General features: G+C 47.0%; 2 protein-coding genes across 2 annotated transcripts in view; one reads left to right on the top strand and one right to left on the bottom strand.

The window, feature by feature from the left end:
- LOC149346994 (uncharacterized) overlaps positions 1-25,597 on the top strand; it is a 125,567-nt gene that overhangs the window by 45,320 nt on the left and 54,650 nt on the right. The gene's annotated exons all lie outside the window — the stretch shown is intronic.
- LOC149346995 (cytosolic endo-beta-N-acetylglucosaminidase-like) overlaps positions 22,560-25,597 on the bottom strand; it is a 36,618-nt gene continuing 33,580 nt past the window's right edge. The window contains exon 10 of the mRNA XM_089586824.1: positions 22,560-25,147. Within this exon, the coding sequence (XP_089442950.1) occupies positions 24,156-25,147 (992 nt within the window). The 3' untranslated portion in view covers positions 22,560-24,155. The remainder of the gene's footprint in view (positions 25,148-25,597) is intronic.

The following is a 25,597-nucleotide window of genomic DNA, read 5'->3' as shown; positions in this document are numbered from 1 at the left end:
GAAGCCGAGTGGTGTGAGGCAACGCAAGACATTTCTTCTCAAAGCTCTCCTGGTGCTGCCAAGTCCTGGTGGCAGACAAGGTGTGTAGTCTTCATCATCATTTGAAATTGCATCCTCTGCAGAAAAAGGGCCCTCTGTAATGACCTCCAATTACATTGTAACCAGCAGTGGCTGCCCTACCCCTGTATGATTCCAATTTCATCTTTCCACACCTCAGTGGCCAGAGCTGGCTGTTTTCCTTCCCTTGAAATCTATTCTGTGGGTTCAATCACCTGTCAGTTTCTTTTTATTTCTGCAAATTGTTCATGCCAAAAGTGGTCCAGCTTTGTGGGAAAGCCCAACTGCATTTGTATCGAAATAGCTTTGAATTTTAAGAATTGGATGTCTAGATAGGAGGGCATAGACAACACCTTATTCTTTCTTGACACAGAATAGTGTGATTCCAGTGCACTACCTAGAACCTTAAGGTGGAGTTCTTTAATTGAGAGCTGCCCTCTTTGGTTTCAGAAAATTCCAGGTAAAGGATACCAACAACATGCCAAATGCCGTTCTCGAAGAAATCGGCATCACCTTCTTGTCTTTTGACGCATCAGTGGCCAGTGTTTGTCTTTTGGGAGAACTCTTCACAGAACGTGCAGCTGACAAGACTGGAAACAAGTCTGCAAATAACAGTTGCAGTGGTGAAGGTAATTGCTAAAAGTTTGCTTGCGAAGAGTGGACAACAGGCATCGAAGGTTACTCTAATGACATAGGCATGAAGCCTCAGTGATTCATACCTCGGCACCATGAGAGGTGGTTCAGTCGCACTCATGCTCACGGCCACTCGCACTCACATCCACTCATTCACACTCACAGTCGCACTCACAACCACTCACAGCTGCACTCTTGACCACTCGCACTCATAACCACTCACTCACCCTCACACTTATGGCCTCTTGCGCTAAACCACTCACTCACACTCATCACCACTTGCGCTGGCAGCCACTCACTCGCCCTCACACTTATGACCACTCGCCCTCACAACCACTCCCTCATCACCACTCGCACTCACAGCTGCACTCATGACCACTCGCACTCATAACCACTCACTCGCCCTCACACTTATGACCACTTGCACTCAACCACTCACTCACACTCATCACCACTCGCACTGGCAACCACTCACTCGCTCTCACAAGCACTCACCCGCCCTCACACTTATGGCGACTCGCACTCACAACCACTCACACTCATCCCCACTCACTCGCCCTTGCACTTATGACCACTCGCACTCACAACCACTCACTCACACTCATCCCCACTCACTCACCCTCACACTTATGACCATTGCACTCACAACCACTCACTCGCTCTCACACTTAAGACCATTCACACTCACACTCATTTCACTCACTCGCCGTCACACTTATGATCATTCGCAATCACAACCACCCACTCACACTCATCCCAACTCACTCGCACTCACAACCACTCACTCACACTCATCCCCACTCACTCACCACTCGCACTCACAACCACTCACTCACACACATCCCCACTCACTCGCCCTCACACTTATGACTATTCGCACTCACAACCACTCACTCATACTCATCCCCACTCACTCGCCCTCACACTTATGACCATTCGCACTCACAACCACTCACTCACACTCACTCTCATCCCCACTCACTCGCCCTCACACTTATGACCACTCACACTCATCCCCACTCACTCGCCCTCACGCTTGTGACCACTCGCACTCACAACCACTCACACTCACTCGCCCTCACACTTATGACCACTCACACTCATCCCCACTCACTTGCCCTCACACTTATGATCAGTCGCACTCACTCACACTCATCCCCACTCACTCGCCCTCACACTTATGACCACTCGCACTCACAACCACTGACTCACACCCATGACCAACCTTACTCATGTTCACTCATTCACACACGTCCACTCGCACTCATGACTACCCACACTCATGACCACCCACACTCGCAACCACTTACACCCATGACCACCCTCACTCATGTTCACTCACTCACACACGTCCACTCGCACTCATGACTACCCACACTCACTCGCACTCATGACCACCCACACTCACATCTACTCACTCACACTCATGACCACCCAGTGACTTGCACTCACGTCCACTCACACTCTCAACCACACACTCACACTTATGACCACTGACACTCATATCCACTCCCCTGCACTCACAACCTCTCACTCACACTCATGACCACCCTCACTCATGTTCACTCACTCAACCACTCACACTCATGGCCACTGACACTCACGTCCACTCGTACTCATGACTACCCACACTCACTCGCACTCACACTCATGACCACCCACACTCACATCCACTCATTCACACTCATGACCACCCACACTCCTATCCAGTGACTTGCACTCTTTGTCCACTCACACTTTCAATCACACACTCACACTTATGACCACCGACACTCATATCCACTCACTTGCACCCACGTTCACTCACACTCACAACCATTCGCTCACATCCACCACTCACACTCACGTTCTCTCACGCTCACAACCGTTCACTTGCATTCACTCATGACCACCCACACTCACATCCACTCATTAACACTCATGACCACCCACACTCATATCCAGTGACTTGCACCCTTTGTCCACTCACACTTATGACCACCAACACTCATATCCACTCACTTACACCCATGTTCACTCACACTCAACCATTCGCTCACATCCACCACTCACACTCACGTCCACTCACACTCACAACCGTTCACTTGCACTCACTCATGACCACCCACACTCACATCCACTCATTCACACTCATGACCACCCACACTCATATCCAGTGACTTGCACTCTTTGTCCACTCACACTCTCAACCACACACTCACTGTTATGACCACCGACACTCATATCCACTCACTTGCACCCACGTCCACTCACACTCACAACCATTCGCTCACACTCTCGACCACCCACACTCACGTCCACCACTCACACAACTGTTCACTCGCACTCACACTCATGACCACCCACACTCACATCCACCACTGACACTCGCAACCATTCACTCTTACTCACAGACGTGACTGTGAGTGAGGCAATATGAGTGCACTCGGGAGTGAGTGTGCCGACCTATGGCCTGAGCTAAAGACAGTTGCGCCAGTGAAGCAAATTCATTTGCTTATTTGTCCTGCTTGTTGAGAGTCAGTGCACTGGGCTCCAGCAGCTGCCAGTGAGTGCCATATATGCAAGACAAAGGCATTTGTGCGCTTCGAACTTCCGCCCCTAACAAACTACACAAAACCTTGGCTGAATACCTGCAAGCTGATCATGATTAATTTATTTTAATGTGGTCAGGCAAGCCTGGCCCAAGAGCTAGAGCAGTTAGACTGCCTGATGCACTTCAGTTTATCATCTTGTCAGATAGGCACTGCTTTCGCGTTGTTTTGTGTGCACTGCTGATTTGGTAATGAAAACTGGCAGTACCTTAGCAAGAAGTGCTCGGTCACTTTTGCCACAAGAAAAACAAAGCAAGGAAAATAACTTTGTAGGTCTGCATGATTATTTGCAGTTTCTTGAGGCAGCGAGAGGGCTGATCTAGGTTTTAGCTTGAGGTTTGTTGGGAAAGCACTAGCTTTGTAAATTTAGGCTAACTTTCATGTTTACTGTTGAACAGCAAATATCCTTGTGGTTGTATGTGAAGTTTCTTACTTGAATATTGTGCTGCTGTCGAGAGCTTAGTAGCAACTCGGACAATTTTTTCATCATGGCATGAAGTCTTTATTGTAAAAGTAGCATAGTTAATGACTCCAATTTCCTGTATTGCAGGTTATAACTCAGTGCTAACTTTTTAAAAAAAAGCTGTCTTCTATTTTTGTTCTTAACGAGAAACTATTTGAAGTATTTGCAACCTGAAATTTTGTCATCTTTATCTTGAATTCAGAGCAGAAAAGGTTTGCAGAAAGCCCACTATCTAAATTTGACTTTACGCAATCTGGCGCAGCATTGCCATTCACATTCACTATCTCAAGAACCTAGCACCAGGCCAGGCCAACCTTGCATCGTATTGAAATTACTCTGGTGTTCACACGCAGGCTTGACCTCCGAAGACAGCAGACAAGACGCTTCTGGACAGAATTCACCTGGAGAAATGTGCCCTGTGAGCCGTGGCACGACAGCTGCTGGTACCTTTGAGGGTAACAGCAAGGATGAACCCAAGGTTAAAAAACTGCATGAGTGTAGCCACTGTGGCAAGGCCTTCAAGAGGACATGCGATCTGAAAGTTCACATCCGCACCCATACAGGCGAGCGTCCATACAGCTGCGACTACTGTGGCCGTGGTTTTGCTCGGAAGAGCCGTATGGTCATTCATGTGCGCACTCACACGGGTGAGTGCCCTTACAGTTGCGACCACTGTGGCAGTGCCTTTAGAGAAAAGCGTGTCCTGGTAACCCACCTCCGCTCCCATACAGGGGAGATGCCACACAAGTGTGGATTGTGCCCCGAGGCCTTTGCACGAACCGATACCTTGGTATCACACCTCCGCACTCACACGGGTGAGCGCCCTTATAGTTGTGACTACTGTGGCAGGGCTTTTAAAGGAAAGGGGGGTTTTGACAGGCACATGATCACTCACACGGGTAAGTATCCTTACAGTTGTGACTACTGTGGCCGTGGTTTTGCCCTGAAGAGCCGTATGGTCATCCATACGCGCCGCATTCACACGGGTGAGCGTCCTTACAGTTGCGAGCACTGTGGCAGTGCCTTTAGTGACAAGTACGCTTTGGTAGTCCACCTCCGCTCCCACACGGGGGAGAAGCCATACCAGTGCGAGATCTGCCCTATGGCCTTTGCAACAAGTACAGGCCTCAAGAGACATGTGCGGAGGCACAAGCGCAAAAAAAACAATGTAGTGTCACTTGTGCCCAAAGACATTTGCTAACAACCGCCATTCAAAAAACACAAAGCGACTATCACAGATGGAACAGCAGGGTTAAGTGAAGTTGTGGCACTCTTTTAGAGCATGTTTTGTTAGCTAGCTTGCTCTTACTTACCAGCTCACAACATTCCTGTGGCGCGTGTTGCTAGTCGAGCTAAGCTTTGCCAGTAGTTGCATTTTCTGGTGTCCTTGTTGAGAATCCTCTTGTCTGAAAAGCAGTTTACATGCCCTCTTTGGGTCCTGTTTAAGTGTTTCCCCCCACAAGAAAGTGGAGGCTGTAAAGGGGGGACACAGGTCTGAGGAGGCTAAAAAATTGTCAAAACATTGCTTTTTTTTAATGTAACTTTTGAAACCTCTTGCTAATTATTCACCTATATGCAAAGTTCTCTTCCTTCTGGGTTGAATATTTTACTTGCAAGACCAATTTGTGCTGCCACTGTCAACATAATTTCGGCCGAAATTGATTCGAAAACAGCACTTCCACTACACGCGGATCCTATTCCACGCATGCTGTCGGAGCCATTTTGGTCTCGTTTCAAAGGGCAGTTTTCTCTAAAGATACAAGCACGCCATTTAAATGAGGTACAATTGTATTCGTTACTTGGGGCACTTGACTAGTAAAGAGTGGTATGTAATTGACTGAATCCTGTTTTGCTTTCTGCTCGATGGGCACATCCATGGTGGCAGTGCACAAGCCAAGTGCCGCTGTGTTTTTACGATGGCGATGGAACAGGACGCAACACATCGATGAGCTGTGCAATTTATTTTGTGCCAGACATCAGCTTGGGAGGAAGTCTATGCGTTCTTTAATCAGGAACTTCAACGAGTCCACCGCAACACGACAGAATCTTCAAGATGACGAGCCTCACACGTCTGGTGACAGTACGTCGGCACCACGGCACCGCACCTCCACCAAATGTAGAAGGACGTCGGGGACGGCGTCGAGGTCGGCGATGTAGCAGGGCGACCAAGACCAACATGATCTGCGCGATGGCAATCCCACAACCGCTTCTTCTTCATTGGCGTCCAGCGAAGGGGTCCATCTTCTTCTTCACAGAATATAAAAAGTGTAAGAATTGCACTGCTTGTTCTGTGCTTGGAACAGAGTTAGTTATTCTTGCTGTTTCGTTGTTTGCCGATGATGGCGATGCAGAAAAACGGGCGTCCCGGCCGTTCTGCTGTTGTCATCTGCTTGCGGTGAACGCATTCCTGACCATAAGTTGTGTTCAGTGCAGACTTGAATTCCATCTGTAGTTTTTGCCTTGAGTGAAATATGACTGCATTTTGATTGTGGGCGTGTATGGTGCTGTTCCCAGTGTTTTGATACCTTGTTGATGGGGTGAAAGTGCCTTGCTTCACAATGTACGATAGGTTACAAATAATGCAAAAAAAAAAAACGCTGTTTTCTGCACGTAAGGACAAAGAACTTTTGAAAGTATGAAGGAGTGCTATCCGACTCAAAGATTGTTTGCAGCCACCTTCGTATTTCTTATATAAGGAGCATTTCGACCCTCGTATTGTGTCTGAAATATAAAACCATGCAAAAGGGTCACATACTTGTATGTACAGTAAAACCCTGTTAATTCAATTTCACGAGAGTGGAAGAAATGTCTGAATTATCCGAATGTCGAATGATCAAGAAGGGCAGAAGTAAACGCAACAAATTGCTCCACATCAACATCCCTTCGGCCTTGTGTGGAAAACTTGCATCGCTAGTACTGCTTTGTGCACTCCTGCCAAATGATGCTGTGCACGCAAGCCGTCCGCAGAACCTGTACATAGGTCTTCGAGAACACTCAGGGCCTCAACAGCGTCCGTCGCAGTGTGACGCAGCAGTTCATCACACACGTCGTCGTTATCTTTGCAACTCGGCTGTTCACTCCCTACAGCTTCTTCAACGATTTCGCTGTCGGCGAGATGGCCGGCAGCAACAGCGTTACTGTCGACTGTGACATAATCGCACATCTGAACATTAAAATGCTTTTATAGTCTCTCTCTTCCTCATAATTGGCGTCCGGTTCATCCACATAGGTGGTGTCAACGCTCTCAGTGAAACCACTGTGTTTGAAGCAGCTTACAATTACTGCAGGTGGTGTATTGCACCACACATGCACTAATATACGCATTGCACTAAGAATAGGGATGTCATACTTTCGACCTGCTTCCAATCATAACAACATGCGTTCAAGCACCTGCTTGCGGTACTGGGTTTTTACGTACTGAATTATTCCCTGGTCCAAGGGTTGGAGGGAAGCAGGGGTGTTAGGAGGCAGAAAGAGCAGCTCGATATTCTCCAGCCCTGACACATTGTTGTGCGCACTGTTGTTGTTGATGACAAGCAGTACCTTGCGTATTTTTGCACAAAAGCTGCGGTCTAGTTGGTGTAGCCAGGTTTGAAATATTTCGGATGTCATCCAAGCCTTTTTACTTGGTGAGTAGTCTATGGGTAGCTGTTTTATATAATAACCAGCAGCATCAGCCGCTCCGTGCCGGTCATATTTACAGCAGGCAAAACCATCACCCTGTCCTTGCTTCGTTTGGCACCGCATAAGGGTCTCCTTTAAAAGCGAGTGCCTTATCTGACAGAGCCTTGTAGGTAAGTGCTGTCTCATAGGCATTAAATACGTTGCAGGGCTCATAAGCATTGAGGCGCCTTGGAAGCTCAGTCTCCAGTTGTTCTCCACGCTTGCATCTACAGCACCTTTCTCGCCGCAGACACTGCAGAAGGCCAAATTCTGCCTCTTCTTGAAGCGGTCAAACCACCGTTCTGGTGCACTGAAGCCTCTGATGTCCATCATGAGGGCGTACTTTTCTGCTTGTGTGCAGATGAGAGGTCCGCTCAAAAGTAGCTGTGAATTTCGTGCGTCCACAATCCATCAAACCAGTGCTTCTTCCAGCTTCGGGTGTGCTGCCGTTTGGAGTCTCTTCCGCTTGTCAGAAAACTGTTACCCATTGTAAGCTTGCAAAATTTGAGCTTCATTCTTGATATACGAGCTCAGCGTGCTCGTCTCCACGTTAAATCTTGTCATGATGGCCTGTCGCAGAATTCCCTTCATGACAGCCTTCAACATTTCGACTTTCTTTGCCAAGTCCTTCACCACATACTTCAGCTGCTTCTCTGGGGCCTTAGTAGCCATCGCAGGAGCCGAAGAACACAGTGTTATCTGGATTATTGCAGTGAAGAACGCTGTCCAAACACCACCCCCCAGCATGCACAAACCTCGCTCCACAACGCATGCACAAAAGAAAAAAAATTTCGAGGTGCAGCAGCCTAGCCGGGCAACAAAAAAAGAAATAACCCATCCTCTGCCTTCTTGGCTGATGTTTACATTGATGTGGATAGCGTCTTTACATTTGGGTTTAACACCAGCGCCGCTCCCGCTCTCATCATCATCTCACCTCTGCTGTGCTCATGGCCTCCCTGTGCACACGCACGCTCCGCCGCCTGTCCGAATTAACGGCAGGGCATCCAAATTTGTCCAAATCAACGGGAGTCTAATGCCATAGAATAGTATATGTGGTTTGCAGGTCCGCATGGGCTGTCCGAATTATCCGATTTTCCGAATTAACGAGGCTCAAATTAATGACGTTTTGCTGTACACTGCTGCAACTGTGTCTTGCAAAAGAATGCGGTGCCAACAAGATTGCTCTGCACACCTGTTGAAAGTCAGGAAAGAACGATAAAGGTCTACCAAGGGGCACAACTTTCCGGTAACAAAGAAACATGTTCAGGAAGCACTCGACGGTGATTAGGAGAAGGAAGTGGATCAAGGCTCATCTTCCAAGTATTGCCCGCAGGAACCACGCTTGGATTCCATGTTGTGTAGCTTCAGGTCCTTTGAATGATCCTTTCAATGATCAGGGCAATGGTTTCGAGATTTTGGATACGCTGCACTTTGTAAAATGCCTCGAAGATCGCTTGCATGCACAGAAGGTTTTGAAAATGAACGGCAAGTACATAAAATTGTCTCACTGTGAAAGCTTGCATTTTTCAGACACCAAGCATCTTGGACATTTGAGTGTCTATCTGAAGGTAACCTCCACTAGTACCAACCCTTCCAGCACGGAGAAGATGTGCATGAAACTCTCCACATGAGTGTTCAGCAGAAGCGTTGACAAAGGCCTTGAATTTTACTTGAAAAGGGGTGTTCAAGGCCTTGAAAATGTAAAGGAAGCAATCTACTTCACTTTGTGAATGAATGTGTTAATCGCAGCCGTTCAAAGAGAGGCATCAAAATTTGGTCACGTCTTTCACATCCTCAAATTATTCCTTCATTGCCTGAATATCTGGCAGAAGGATGTGAAGTCAGTTTTTTTACTGCATCAACAACTGAAGGCTTGAGGATTACCTTCATTTCAGCACTATAGCTCTCTAGGTACATGCTGAAGCACTACGGTTTTAAGTACATTTTGACGACGAAATTCGACCGGGACATCATGGAGAGGTTCTTGGCATCATCCATGACGCAGGCAGTCAAAATGACCTCAATTCAATCAACATTTCTCCAGCGCTACAATACACTGTGCATTTTCAGTTTAGCGGAGGCTCCGAAATTTGGCAACTACCTCATTGACATGTCCGAGGATTTTCCAGGTTTGACATTGAGCGACTTCATGTTTGTATTTAAAGGGGCACTACATATGACGTACGCGGCACGCAAAGCTTCTTCCAACCCACGTAGTGTAGCTTACGCTACAAAATGAAAGAACATTGGGGGGTGGCCTGTACATTGGGCCTATAGTCGTTTGAGCATCTGCCTTGCATGCAGGAGGTGCGGGGTTCGATACCCAGTGCCGCCGGCTACCCACCGGTGATACAATGGGCACAAGCTTTCCCCTGCCTGGTGCTCGGCTTCTTTAGGATGAAATGCTTGGGAAATGGGTCTTGGACACCCCACCTTGAGTAGGAGTAAAAACACCTTGGGCCATGGCGCTCTTTGGCCGCTGATGCCCTTGTGCCATAAAAATTCATATCATCATCAAAAGCACATTGAGGGTCTAGCAGAGCCGTACGAGGTGAGAAACGAACCCGGACCTCCGGCGTGCGACATATATGCCCTGAAAGGTTGACGCAAAATTTAATTTGGAGAGTGAAGACGTTGGACTCGAGCTGATTGACAATCGCTGCCGCGTGCAGACAGCAGAGGGGATAAAGACAGAAATGTGCGGTGCAAAACCACGTCCGCCGAAGCGGCGGCGCTGGTTTTTCAGACCTCAATATGGTGGCAGTATTCCCGAATACATTCACCAAAATTTTGAGCAACCGCCCGTCGAACAGCATTCCGTATGTGTCATAGCATTTCTCTTTGCATGTAGCTTATACATGTTTTAGTCATGTTAGAGGCTAGCTTGCGACAAGGGTTCGGTCCAATGACATATGCACCTTCAATTGCATGCTTAACCAATATATGTCGAGATTTGAGCTCTACTGCGCCCTTTCTTTTCCTCAAAATGCATGCTTTCGCAATATTCCTCCACGTAAGCATACTAAAGGGGGCTGCTAGCTGATTAAGTGCCCTCAGAATTTCTTTTTGGTTATTTACTCATAATGGCTAAGTTTTGTATATAAACTAGTTCTGATTGCCTCCGAAAGTATACTTCCACAGTATTCCAACATTTTCTTCCTAACATCTATTGCTGCCCTCTTAGTTCGCCGAATTTAACTTCAAAAGCGGTCGCAGTCGTGTGGCGCCATCTTGCCGAGCGCCGAGAACTGCTGCTAGGGTTCGGTGCGCCTGCGAAGCATTCGGCTGAATCTCAGCGGCCAAAGAACGAGATGGCGCCACCGGTGTAATCGCTGAGAGAGCAGCCCGCTTCGTTTCATCGTCGCCGCTGTCGATGCGAACCCAAGCAACTACAGATATCCGTCGGACGTCCGAGCTAGATCCGAACGTCCTTTGCCGAGATCGGACCTACGAACACAATCCGATTTCGGATATCCGTATTCGTACATCCCCCGGACGTACGGGCAGTGTCCACTTTTGTATATCCGCTTGAGAGACGAGGTGTACGTCCGAAGGATGTAAGGCCGAGTATATTTTCCCAGGCCATGCATGAGTATGGACGTTTTTTATTTCACAGAAAATTCGCGTCTTTCGTGTATGTACGAGGTCTGTTAGAAAAGTATCCGACCTTTCGCCGAAGAAAAAAAACCGGCATAGATGGAGCGTTGGAAATCTAATCACCTTCAAAGTAGTGCCCTTGGGACTCCACATACTTCTCCCAGCGGCGCTGCAGTTGTTGAAAGTATTCCGAAAAGGCCCCTTTCGGAATGGAGTTTAGCTCAGCTGTCGTTGCAGCCATAATGTCCTCTCTTGTCTGAAATCGCGCTCCTTTCAATGGCCTCTTGATGTTGAGAAACAGCCAGAAGTCACAGGAGGCCACATCAGGAGAGTAAGGAGTCTGTTGAACTACAGCAGTCTGGTTTTTCGCGAAAAAAGTGTGAATTTAGTGCGAGGAACGTGCAGGAGCATTGTAGTGATTGATGCGCCAATTTCCTGTTGGCCTCAACTCCGGCCTCTTGCGCCGCACAGTACCACGCAGGCGGCTGAGGAGATCCCTGTAGTACTCCTTTGGTCATTGTTTACCCTGTGGGGTGCGTACACGTGGTGTGCCACATAGAGGGAGTAAAAAAAGCAGTCAGCATTACTCTGACATTGCTGCGCACTTGGCGGGCCTTCTTTTTCCATTGTGACGACTGGGATTTGGTTTACTGGTCGTGCCTGTACACCCAAGACTCGTCACCAGCGATTATGGTGTTGATGAAGTCGGGGTCACTGTTTTGTGCAATCCAGCCTATCCTGTGAGACGTCAACACGAAGCTGCTTTTGCTCCACCGTGGGCAGCTTCGGCACGAATTTGCCGCATCTCTCTCCATGGCCAAATCTTCTGTGATAATGGAATGTCCAGAAAAATTGGCGATGTCCACCTCTTCCGCAATTTCTCGGATAGTCACACGACGGTCCCGCATCACCACAGCGTTCACTTCGGCAATGACCTGGTCGTTTCAGCATGTTGATGGCCGACCGGAGCGTGGCTCTCTCTGCACCGATGTGCGACCCTCTTTAAACCAATTGTACCACTGCTTAATCTTTGTGCTGCTATTAGCATTGTCACCGAAAGCCGTCTGAATATTCCGAATGGTTTCCACTTGGCTGTCGCCTAGTTTCTGGCAAAATTTGATGCAGTAGCGCTGCTCCTGTCGCTCCGCCATTTTCCTTGCAATAAAAAACCGACGAGAGCACTGCGCACTGCCTCACTCAAACGCTGCGTGCCAGTGAATGACGCTATCGGCAGGCGGGAAAAAACATGGGAAAAATTTGTGCATGAGCACGAAACTTCTAGGTAGGCTGGTGCACGCGTGCTTGTTTCAAATCCATCAGGTGTTCGCAAAAAAAAAAATAAATAAAGTCGGATACTTTTCTAACAGACCTCGTATACTGTTTTATTTGCATCAGTTGGAGGGTTTGACGCGAAGATGTTTGTAAATTGGTGCGATTCATGGAGCGATTCCACTCCTACCTGCAGTGCTAGAGCCCCCATCAAGCTAAATTTATCTAAGAGGAGAAGCAGGTGTTGCAGAATTTTGCAAGAACTCAATGACTAGCTTTACATTTATAAAACTTCTCCAAATTAGTGGAGTTGTGCGACATGTCCACCGTTTTGCTAGCTAAACTTGCCATTGAAACCGTTTGTAAGAATCAAAACTTCCGGTTCAGGTAAACTTCCGTGCATTCTGCTATCACCATCATCATAGATGTCAGTTCGCGGTCAGTCCAATCCAATCCATCAGTACGGCTCTGTAGCGCTGTTAGCGCTGTTGTTGATTTGTCGCGTAGTGTTGTCACGCAGAGCTTTATAGCTCTGTTATTATAATGTGTGGCTTTGTTCGGTCTGTGGACGAAAGTAGTATGTAACTTAAGCAATTCGAAAGATACGAGAAGCGCTTGAAGCTCTTCTGGAACACCGGAATCCCGTACTGCGTCGACCTTGGTTTAAAGAAGGCTTAGTGCATTTATGATTGCCTACAAAGGTATGTATCCAGTACACTTCTTGGAACTTGCTTCTAGGACAATGCAGCATGCTCATATAACATTCGTTCACAGGACAGTGGGAGCAGTAAGCGCGATTAGATGGCTTCCACAAGCGTGTGCTGTTCTCACACTTTCGGGAGCCTACATCACAGCTGCGGGAGCTCTTAATAGACCTTATGCGAAATGCACTGCCATCTAGCGGTCGCCGCGCGCGATCCGCCATGTTGGAGGATAGCCACCGGATTGACAGCACGTACTGGTGCACGCTCGTCGCGCGCGCTCAAGTTTCACCGTCCTCAATAGGGGACCGCAGCTTCGCAGGGGGACGCTGCGGACGCCACTGAAAAGCGCCCTCTCCGGCCGACTCCGCACTATTGTCCGGGCAAACCGGTCTCCCTCCCATTGAGTAGCTGCGCGAGCAGCGCGCTTTCTCCTGAAAAAAAAAAAGCCAGTTCTGCACGTACTTTGCACGTGTTGGCCAGCCTGCAAATCTCTTTGTGCAGTCGCGAGCTTTTTCCCTCGTGCTTGAACGCTGACGAGCTTCAGAGGATTAGCAAAATGTACAGGGGCACTAGAAAAAAATGCGGACTGCACGGCGCCCACGCGCTGTGCAGTCGGAATTTATCTTCAATGCGTTTTTATCTCGGTAGTAACAAAAAGACGCTAGAGTGGTACATTATTGTATCACGGATGTCTCCAGCGTATTTGTGTTGCGAGCCAAGTATAAGCGTGACGAAAATAAATTCCAACAGCGGAGCGCCTAGGCACTGCGCTGTTCGCATTTGTTTCTGTCGCGGCAGTACGCTCTCAGATAGCGGACAGTGAATTTTTTTTTTCGCTGTGCAAACTTGAAAAATGAACTGCTAGTGGATCAGGCCCACTACGTGAAGCAGATTGTTGACGAAAAAGCCGGTACCGTAACGGCGAAATGTGTATCGCAAGTAAATGACGAGGTCATTTAAGACGTGGAATTCGAGGTAAATACCATTTTTTTTTTGGCGCAGCCATCTTCGCAAGATGCTTAATTTCGTTGGGTGGCTGAGCAGTTAGATGCATGCAGGTTTGTTGGCGAAATAATAAGGAATTTGTTACGTGTTTCGCTGAAAAATAATGGAAATAATTTTTATTTTAACTTAAAATAAAGTGGCCTTAAGGCGACACACGACGCTGAGGAGAAAAACGAAAACACTCACGAAATGCGCCTACCAGCTTCTTGCTATATACGGCAAAGAGAAAAAATGCTCTAGTTTGGTCAATCGCTCACGCGCATCCCCAATTTATTTGCAGAGCCATCGCTCATATGCAAACGCTCATTCATGTGCAAGCAAACATTTTGATTATTTTTGTTTTTAGAAATTTTTTACATGTAAAGCAACTTCGAAAATTGAGCCAGGCGTCACAAGTCGGAACATTGAGGCGATCACTGACCTTGCCTCTCACGCGTCTGCATAATGCCCCTAGCTGTTGTCAGTCTCCAAAATAAAAAATGGCAAAAGAAATGAGTTTCGTTAGCGCGAGCTTTACTAAACACTGCATGCTTAGTGAATTACAACAAAAACTGCTCAGAAATAATATTACGCGTGCAACATGCCAAACGTGTTCAGCAACAGGCAAAAGCTTACTTCACCCTGCCCATAGCAGTTATCGAGGCCTGCCGTTTCTCGTTCTCATCCATTTCATACACCGGACAAAAACACTTTTTAATAGGAAAAAGTGTATGAACGCATTTTTTTTTTCATATACTGGAAGATTTCACTATAGCAATCTCCCATCGATAGGCTTGCATTTTTTTTTTCGTTTCAACGTTTTTCCTATCGTCAACCGCTCGATACGAGCGATGAAAAATATTTAAGATTTTGCTGCATATAGAAAGGGTGGACCATTACCTTCAATATTTCCGTTACTGTACGTTACAATTTTCCAATATTAAATTTTTTCCCCCAAGAATGTAGGACATCTCCAGGAAATCTGTAGAATTCCACGGGCAGTCCTTGGCCGTCGATGTTCAGAGAACTATTGTGACAGCCCCAGACACAAGTTTCTCCACTCTTAGAACGTCGCGGAATGCACAGCGAGCGGCAACAACACTTTTGTGCGCCCGCGAGCAGGACGGCGCGTGCTCACAATGAAAGAGAGAGTGACAGCTGCGCGAGCAGCACGCGCATACCAGTCGACAGGCTGCTGGCTCAATGCGCTCCGCCCGCGACGTGCCCGGACGGAAACGCCAAAATGACCGGCAGGGGAGAAGTGGCGCTGGTGCAGTGGCAGCAAACTTCAGGTGCGCTTCCCTATATGCCCACATATTGCTTAGTGACTTGCTGTACGCAGAAAGGTCACAAAGGCGCCCTGGGAAAAAAGGCAAGAGCGCTTGATTTGAGTGAATTTTTATTTTTGGACTGCGATCTCCGACATCCGCGGCACAAATGTTGCAGAAGCGTCGCTAGATGTCGAGACATCGCGCAACACATTTCGCTATCGCCATGTGGAAAATGAAATTAGAAATAAGCTTTGTAGGCACGAATATCGCACAAAAGCTGTTTTTCTCCTGTGATTGCCCGTGAAGTGCTGCGATTATCGGCCTCGCAAGAGAGTAATCGTGATCAGCTGTTCAGTGGTACGGGTCGCGCTTTGTGAGATCCGTCGTTCCTAGCCTTATCCGCCGCAGCGGTTACAAGCGTTAGTTTTTAGTGTGAATATTTGTTTCGACGGAAACACTAGCACGGGTCAAGTGGCCGTGGCACGGAACGTTCGCACTCTGCAAGTCAGTCAATCGTTTCTGACAAAAATTGTAATAGCGCTGCAATAAGACGTACACAAGAAAGACTGACACAGGACATGCGCTAATCTTGTGTACGTCTTATTGCAGCGCTATTACCATTTCTGTCTTAAATAATGCACCATCTAGCCCAAATTGACGTTCTTCTAAACAATAGTTTCTGTTAGACCAGCGAAAGGTGCCTATTTTGTGGAGCGACGGCTTGTATGAATGTAGCGATTTCACTTAACCTACCGGTTTCCACGAAGCCGTGTGCTGTGCAAAAAAAAAAAGAAAACAAAGGACCCGCTCAAGCGGTACCATAGTTCCAACTAGTACCGGGGATGCATAACGCGTGTAGAATCCTCCAAAAATCTCGGTGCACAACTGCTTGCTCGTCGTGGTAAAACCATAGACACTGCTGCATTCACGGGCTACCTGTTTTTAACGGCGGTAGTCCATGAATGGTAAACACTTGTGTAGTGGGGTCGTGCGGTGACCTAGGGGTCTATGTGCCCGGTAATAATAATAAAGTGTTTTCTCTCTCTGTCTAGGACTCTTGGGCAAACTAAGGGCTCTAAGGCACTAGAGCACTAGGGCAAACAAACAAATGCTGTATGAACTTTTCAAAGAAAATAAAAAGGGTCGCATGTTGAGAGGCCACTTTTTTCGACACTACGTGAGGTTTACTATCGTTTGCTTTCGGCGCCGACGCAACACACAGAAAACGCTACCACAACAACAGCAATTCAAGCGGCACGCCCGTTCGCAAAAAGTATCGAACCAAATAAAAACTGACTCAAACTAGACCGAAATGCGCACATTTTTAGCCGCAAAAGAAAATTACACTTGCTTCGTACATTTCTTGGTGTTCAGCGTTGGCAAACTGACGTAGGACTCCGTGAAAAACTTGTAGCTCCGTACGCGGTGGCGTTCGGAAAGTATTTTGGACGTGTAGGAAGTGTCTGCGAATTGACTTGGAAACTTGGGCAGCAGAAACAGGACGACTGACCATTCAGTCATGTTTACAGGCTCAAGTGACAGGAAATAATATTTTCGAGCCAGCACTGCAGTAAGGAAGCTAACACAGGGCACGCGTAAATCCAGAGAGCAGAGGCGGAGCGAGCTTCAGTCATCCTCCAACATGGCGGCTTTCCACTGGTTCTTCTTTTCTCCGATAGATGGCAGCAATTTTGCATAAGGCCTATACCCCTGTCAGACGAGCAAGTTTAGTGTCATTTTCAACGAGTGGCACTCGCCTGTAGTGTCATTCGCATCGTGTCACACGATGAACTTTAATGACACTCGCTGCTGAACGCACTGGGCAAGAAGTGAGTTTGGGGAACTCACTTCACTTTTCCCGAGGGGCGAAGTGTATATAGTGTCATTCGCATTGTGTCACACGATGAACTTTAATGACACTCGCTGCTGAACGCACTCGGCAAGAAGTGAGTTTGGGGAACTTACTTCACTTTTCCCGAGGGGCGAAGTGTATAGCCTCGGTAGCAGCGTTTCGAAATCAAAATACGTCGGCAATAAAAAATGGCGTTTTATTGAACGCAGCTAATTTTTTTTGCCCTCTTGTTCATGTAAACTTATTTGCGTTGCCATTAAATATATATACCGCACATATTCCGATATTCTTGTTTTCAGCTGCAATAATTTTTTAGGCAGCCGCCGCGGTATGGCTACTTGTTACGGCACAGTCGTAGTTTTTCGGAAACATGGAGTGGCGCTACTAAGACGTTTCATTCCGAAAACTCTGTTCGTGTGTGCGCAGATGACTTCGCGCGAACGCAGTGTGCAAAACCCATAGTAGTGAAAACGCGACGACACACGACGCCAATAAAAGGTTTCACTTTTCCGAAATGCCATTAAAAAACTCTTATAGTATTTAAGCAACAGCATCTTTTTTGAAAACATATTTACTTTTAAAAGTGCGCCTGTTAATTACGAAATATTAGCTTTTATAGTGTTCATTACTAAGCCAATAGGAGAGCGAGTCGTCTCTTATTTTGGGCGAACTTTGCACTTAAATGCTTTTCTGCTCGTTTGTTGCAATCATTAGACAAGATATTGAATATTAGGACGTTTGTAGTTATCAAACAGCTTAATTTTTCTATTATTTTTTGGCCAAAAGTTGCAGTTCCGCAACAAGTAGCTCACCACCCCATGATGCTTTGAGCGCCCATGGTGGCTGAAGTGGTCTCGAGGGGTCGCCATGCAAACTCCCATAGACGGGCTACCAGCTTTCCCTCTAGGTAATAGTAAGAAACTCTATGATGGCAACCGTAGTACCGTAGCAACCATCTGCAACCGTTTCGGTGTGGCGGTGCAACAGTCACAATATTGCACAAAGCTCCTTGATAATCATAAAAGAGTGCTTGCAGTTTGCAATCTACTGTACATTAACTGTACATTAAAGCTTTGAAGCGCGAAAAGTAATATTTTTGTGCCTTACTTGAAAAGCCATCGTCAACACCATCAATTCCGAATGACACTTTATTTTTCCGTGTAGCAGCACGCCCCGAAAGTGTCACTCGTTCTGGAGAAGTGCACTTCGTTAAAGTGTCACTAAACTTGCCCGTGTGATTCCCACTCCTCTTCAAAGATGCGGGACGGAGTATTTTCGCATTTTGTTAATTTTTAAGGCATCGCTAGGTTCACTGCCTATATAAAGAGTGACAACGCGCGAAAGGCAGACCATAGGAAGCACGTGTAGTTCGCAGTGGTTCGCAACGGATGCTTTGCGGCTCTCTGTGCACAGTCGCGTACAGTGCTGCGCAGGTTAGTGCCCTAGGGCCCATGAGAATAAATAAAGAACAGATACATTGTCAAATATGGTGTGGAAAAGTGAGAGCTGTTATTGCCTTATACTTATTGAGGTGTTTGTTAAAGTGCATTGTCTGTTATACTTGCAGCATTAAACACTTCTATTAATTGGTTCCAATGTTTTTACTTGGGATGCTGCATTGTGCCATTTGTTTCACATGACTGACGTTTGCCGCATTCTTTTTTATTTCAGAAATTCTGTGTGTCCCAAGCTTGCCACATTTGAAGAGTCACATTTAAGAAATTTTCCGAATATAACCCATTGCTCTGCTTATGTATCATCAACCCCAATAAAATATGCGTGCTATGCATCAAATTGTTTTTGGTTTTATTGCATCGCGCGGAGTGTAAAAAGCACGTATGCACCATATATGCGAATATTCGAGAAAGATCCGCCAATGGACGTACTCAACTGGACGTCCGTCGGCGAGCGAACCGTATACCTTTGGCCACCTTTCGGACAGCCAACGCATGTCTACCGGCTGTTTGCGGATGTTCAGCGGACGTACAGAACATCCAAAACAGACCTCTGTCGGCCGTCAGAAGGATATCGGTGGTTGCTTGGGTTGCTCAAAATTTTGGTGAATGTATTCGGGAATACTGCCACCATATTGAGGTCAACCAGTGATGACATCGCTGGGACTTTGTCTGAAAAACCAGCGCCGTCGCTTCGGCGGACGCGGTTTTGCAGCACACATTTCTGTCTTTACTCATCTCTGCTGTCTGCACGTGTCAATCAGTTGGAGTGCGACATCGATCTTCACTCTCCAAATTAAATTTTGCGTCAACCTTTCAGGGCATACGTCGCACGCCGGAGGTCCGGGTTTGTTTCTCACCTCGTACGGCTCTGCTAGACCCCCAATGTGCTTTTGATGATGTTATGAATTTTTATGGCACAAGGGCATCAGCAGCCAAAGAGCGCCATGGCATGAGGTGTTCTCTTCTACTCGAGGTGGGGTGTCCAAGACCCATTTTCCAAGCATTTCACCCTAAAGAAGCCGAGCACCAGGCGGGGGAAAGCTTGTACCCATTGTATCACCGGTGCGTAGCCGGCGGCACTGGAGATTGAACCCCGCACCTCCGGCATGCGAGGCAGATGCTCAAACGACTATAGGCCCAATGCATAGGCCACCGCTGCAGTCTATCCCCCCACTGTTCCTTGATTTTGTAGCGTAAGCTACACTACGCGGGAAGAAGCTTCGCGTGCCGCGTCATAGTGCCCCTTTAAATACATGAAGTCGCTCAATGTCAAACCTGGAGAATCCTCGCACATGTCAATGTGGGAGTTGCCGAATTTCGGAGGCTCCACTAAACTCCAAATGCACAGTGTACTGTGGGTGGAGAAATGTGATTGAATTGAGGTCATTTTGACTGCCTGCGTCATGGACGATGAACCTCTCCATGATGTCCCGGTCGAATTTCGCTGTCAAAACGTGTTTAAAACCGTAGTGCTTCAGTATGTATCCTGACAGCTATAGTGCTGAAATGAGGGTAATCCTCCGGCCTTCAATTGTTGATGCAGTAAAAAAGCTGACTTCACATATCCTTCTGCCAGATATTCAGCCAATGAAGGAATAATGTGAGCATGTGAAAGACTTCTGACCAAATTTTGATGCCGTTCTTTGAACGACTACGATTAACACGTTCATTCACAAAGTGAAGTAGATTGCTTCCTTTACATTCTCAAGGTCTTGAACACCCCTCTTCAAGTAAAATTCAAGGCCTTTGGCAACACTTCTGCTGAACACTCATGTGGAGAGTTTCATGCTCATCTTTTCCATGCTGGAAGGGTTGGTGGAGGTTACCTTTCGATAGACACTCAAGTGTCCAAGATGCTCGGCATCTGAAACACACAAATTTTCACACTGAGACAATTTTATGTACTTGCCATTCATTTTCAGAACCTTCTGTGCATAAGCGATCTCCGAAACATTTTACAAGGTCCAGCGCATCCGAAAACACGAAACCATTGCACTGATCATTCAAATGATCATTCAAAGGAGCTGAAGCTACACAACATGGAATCCGAGGGTGGTTCCTGTGGGCAGTCCTTAGTAGATGGGCCTTGATCCGCTGCCTTCACCTAAGCACTATCGAGTGCTTCCTGAACATGTTTCTTTGGGACCGGAAGGTTGTGCCTCTCGGTAGGCCTTTATCGTTCTTTCCCGACTTTCAACAGGTGTGCAGAGCAGTCAGGAAACCTTGTTGGCACCGCATTTTTTTGCAAGACGCAGTTGCAGCAGAGTACAGTAAAACATCATTAATTTGAGCCTCGTTAATTTGGAAAATCGGATAATTCGGCTAGCCCATCCGGACACGGCTTTGCCAGCTGCTTGGTTGCAATGGTGCTCCGCGTGGCTGCGGACACGCGGAGCACCATTGCAGATGACACGAAGCACCGCGTCGAGGTCCCTCTTCTCGAACGCCACTCTGCATTGATTCATGCATGGCTTAGAGGCAATGGCTCTCCGCAGGTGCGTGGCCATGCAGAGCCGTGTTCCTTCTAAGTGTGATTGAAGATCAAAAATGAAGCTCAAATTTTGCAAGCTTAGGATGGGCAACAGTTCTCCGACAAGTGGAAGAGACTCCAAACTGCAGCACATCCGAAGCTGGAAGAAGCACTGCTTTGATGGATTGCGGACGCGCGAAATTCACAGCTGCCCTTGAGCGGACCTCTCATCTACGCACAGGCAGAAAACTACGCCCTAATGATGGACATCAGAGGCTTCAATGTACCCGAAGGGTTGTTTGACCGATTCAAGAAGAGGCATAATTTGGCCTTCCGCAGTGTCAGCGGTGAGAAAGGTGCTGTGGATGCAAGCGTGGAGAACGACTGGAGACTGAGCTTCCGAGGCACCTCACTGCTTATGAGCCCTGTAACGTATTTTATGCCGATCAGACAGCACTTATCTACAAGGCCCTGGCAGATAAGGTACTCGCTTTTAAAGGAGACCCTTATGTGGTGCCAAACGAAGCAAGGACAGGGTGATGGTTTTGCCTGCTGTAAATATGACCGTCACGGAGCGGCTGATGCTGTTGGTTATTATATAAAACAGCTACCCGTAGACTACTCACCAAGTAAAAAGGCTTGGGTGACATCCGAAATATTTCAAACCTGGCTACACCAACTAGACCGCAGCTTTTGTGCGAAAATACGTAAGGTACTGCTTGTCATCAACAACAACAGTGCGCACAACAATGTGTCAGGGCTAGAGAATATTGAGCCGCTCTTTCTGCCTCCTAGCACCACTGCTTCCCTCCAACCCTTGGATCAGGGAATAATTCAGTACGTAAAAACCCAGTACCGCAAGCAGGTGCTTGAATGCGTGCTGTTATGTTTCTTGGAAGCAGGTCGAAAGTATGGCATCACTCTTCTTAGTGCAATGCATATATTAGTGCATGTGTGGCACAATACACCACCTGCAGTAATTGTAAGCTGCTTCAAACACAGTGGCTTCACTGAGAGCATTGACACCCCCTATGTGGATGAACCGGACACCAACAATGAGGATGAGAGAGACTATAAAAGCATTCTAATGTTCAGATGTGAGATTGTCACAATCGACAGTAACGCTGCCGTTGCCGGCCATCTCATCAACAGCGAAATCGTTCAAGAAACTTTAGGGTGCAAGGGTGGAAGAGCAGGCTAGTTGGTAGTTCATCTTGGGGAAAAACACAGCGCACTCCTGAGACACGGACAAAAAGACAAGACGATACAGTGCTATATCGTCTTGTCTTTCTTGTCCGTGTCTCAGGAGTGCGCTGTGTTTTTCCCCAAGCTTTAGGGAGTGAACAGCCGAGTTCCAAAGATGATGACGACGCGTGTGATGAACTGCTGCGTCACACTGTGACGGACGTTGTTGAGGCCCTGAGTGTTCTCGAAGACGTATGTGCAGGTTCTGCAGACCACATGCGCACACTGCATCATTCAGCAGAAGTGCACAAAGCAGTAGTAGTGATGCAAGTTTCCCACACAAGACAGAAAAATAAAGGCATGTTGATGTGGAGCAATTTCTTGTGTTTATTTTTTCCCTTTTCGTTAATTTGACATTTGGTTAAATCGGACATTTCTTCCAATCACACGAAATCTGAATTAATGGGGTTTTATTGTACATACAGGTATGTAACCCTTTCACATGGATTCCCATGTTTAAGACACAATGTGAGGGTCGAAATGCTCCTAAGAAATGCTCATAAGAAATCCGAAAGTGACTGTAAACAATTCTAAGTCGGATAGCACTTCATACTTTCAAAAGTTCTTTGCCCATAGGAGCAGAAAACAGCGGTATCTTTTCTTTGCATTACATGCAACCTGTCATACATTGCGGAGCAAAACACTTTCACCCCATCGACAAGGTACCAAAGCACTGGGAACTGCACCATACACATCCACAATCAAAATGCAGTCATATTTCACTCAAGGCAAAAACTACAGATAGAATTCAAGTCTGCACTGAACAAAACTTATGTTCAGGAATGCATTCACCGCAAGCAGATGACAACAGCAGAACGGCCGTGACGCCCGTTTTTCTGCATCGCCATCGTCAGCAAACAACAAAACAGCAAGAATAACTAACTCTGTTCCAAGCGCACAACAAGCAGTGCAATTGTTACACCTTTTATATTCTTTCACCGTGGCGTCGATGTACCGTCACCAGACGTGTTAGGCGCGTCGTCTTGAAGATTCTGTCGTGTTGTGATGCACTCGTTGAAGTTCCCGACTAAGAACGCATAGACTTCCTCCCAAGCTCATGTCTGGCACAAAATAAATTGCACTGCTCGTCGATGTGTTGCGTCCTGTTCCATCGCCATCGTAAAAACACAGCGGCACTTGGCTTGTGCACTGCCACCATGGATGTGCACATCGAGCAGAAAGCAAAGCACGATTCAGTCAATTACGTACCACTCTTTACTAGTCAAGTGCCCCAAGTAACGAATACGATTGTACCTCATTTTAATGGCGTGCTTGTCTCTCTCAGCAATGAATGGATGAAGACATCAGTGGAGGGAAATTTAGAGAAAACTGCCCTTTGAAACGAGACCGAAATGGCTCCGGCTGCATGCGTGGAATAGGATCCGCGTGTAGTGGAAGTGCTGTTTTCGAATCAATTTCGGCCCAAATTAGGTTGACAGTGGCAGCACAAATTGGTCTTGCAAGTAAAATATTCAACCCAGAAGGAATAGAACGTTGCATATAGGTGAATAATTAGCTGGAAGTTTCAAAAATTACATTTAAAAAAAAAGCAATGTTTTGACAATTTTTTGGCCTCCTAAGACCGCTGTCCCCCCTTTACAGCCTCTAGCTTTTTGTGGGGGGAAACACTTAAACAGGACCCAAAGAGGGCATGTAAACTGCTTTTCAGACAAGAGGCTTCTCAACAAGGACAGCAGAAAATGCAACTACTGGCAAAGCTTAGCTCGACTAGCAACACGTGCCACAGGAATGTTGTGAGCTGGTACGTAAGAACAAGCTAGCCAACAAAACAGGGTCTAAAAGGGTGCCACAACTTCATTTAACCCTGCTGTTCCACCTGTGATAGTTACTTTGACTTTTTTTTAACAGCGGTTGTTAGCAAATGTCTTTGGGCATAAGTCACACTATATTGGTTTGTTTGCGCTTGTGCCTCCGCACATGTCTCTTGAGGTATGTACTTGCTGCGAAGGCCATAGGGCACAGCTCGCACTGGTATGGCTTCTCCCCCGTGTGGGAGCGGAGGTGGACTACCAAAGCGTACTTGTCTTTAAAGGCACTGCCACAGTGCTCGCAACTGTAAGGACGCTCACCCGTGTGAATGCGCATATGGACGACCATATGGCTCTTCACGGCAAAACCACGGCCACAGTAGTTGCAACTGTAAGGATACTTACCCGTGTGAGTGATCATGTGCCTGTCAAAACTACACTTTTTTTTAAAAGCACTACCACAGTAGTCGCAACTATAAGGGCACTCACCCGTGTGAGTGCGGAGGTGTGAAACCAAGGTATCGGCTCGTGCAAAGGCCTTGGGGCACAATCCACACTGGTGTGGCTTCTCCCCTGTATGGGAGCAGAGGTGGGTTACCAGGACACGCTTTTCTTTAAAGGCACTGCCACAGTAGTCGCAACTGTAAGGACGCTCAGCCGTGTGAGTGCGCATATGTACAACCATACGGCTCTTCAGGGCAAAACCACGGCCACAGTAGTCGCAACTGTAAGGATGCTCACCCGTGTGAACGCTCATGTGCTTGACCAGCTGAAACTTTTTAGCAAAAAAAATGCCACAGTGGTCACAACTGTACGGACAATCACCCGTGTGAGTGAGCTGCATGTGTCTGACTAGGTCCCCCTTCCGTGCATAGGCACTGGTACAGTAGTCACAACAGTATGGACGTTCGCCCGTGTGGATGCGGATGTGAGCTTTCAGACTGCTTCTCCTCTTGAAGGCTTTACCACAGTGGCTACACTCATGCAGCTTTTTAACCTTGGGTTCATCCTTGCTGTTACCCCCACTGGTAGCAGCAGCTGTCATGCCGCGGCTCACAGGGCACATTTCTCCAGGTGAATTTTGTCCAGAAGCGTCTTGTCTGCTGTCTTCGGAGGTCAAGCCTGCGTGTGAACACCATTGTAATTTCAATACAAGGTTGGCCTGGCCTGGTGCTAGGTTCTTGAGATAGTGAATGTGAATAGCAATGCTGCACTAGATTGCGTAAAGTCAAATTTAGAAATTGGGCTTTCTGCAAACCTTTTCTGCTCTGAATTCAAGATAAAGATGACAAAATTGCAGGTTTCAAATACTTCAAATAGTTTCTCGTTAAGAACAAAAATAGAAGACAGCTTTTTTTTAAAAAGTTAGCTCTGAGTTATAACCTGCAATACAGGAAATTGGAGTCATTAACTATGCTACTTTTACAATAAAGACTTCATGCCATGATGAAAAAATTGTCCGAGTGGCTACTAACCTCTCGACAGCAGCACAATATTCAAGAAATTTCACATACAACCACAAGAATATTTGCTGTTCAACAGTGAGCAGTGCAGCATTTGAAAATTAGCCTA

The sequence above is a fragment of the Amblyomma mixtum genome, chromosome 4 (genome assembly GCF_055824585.1).
Source record: "Amblyomma mixtum isolate Tamu chromosome 4, ASM5582458v1, whole genome shotgun sequence".
NCBI lineage: Eukaryota > Metazoa > Arthropoda > Arachnida > Ixodida > Ixodidae > Amblyomma > Amblyomma mixtum.
The sequence above is the reverse complement of the archived record's forward strand: the minus strand, read 5'-3'. Positions and strand labels throughout refer to the sequence as shown.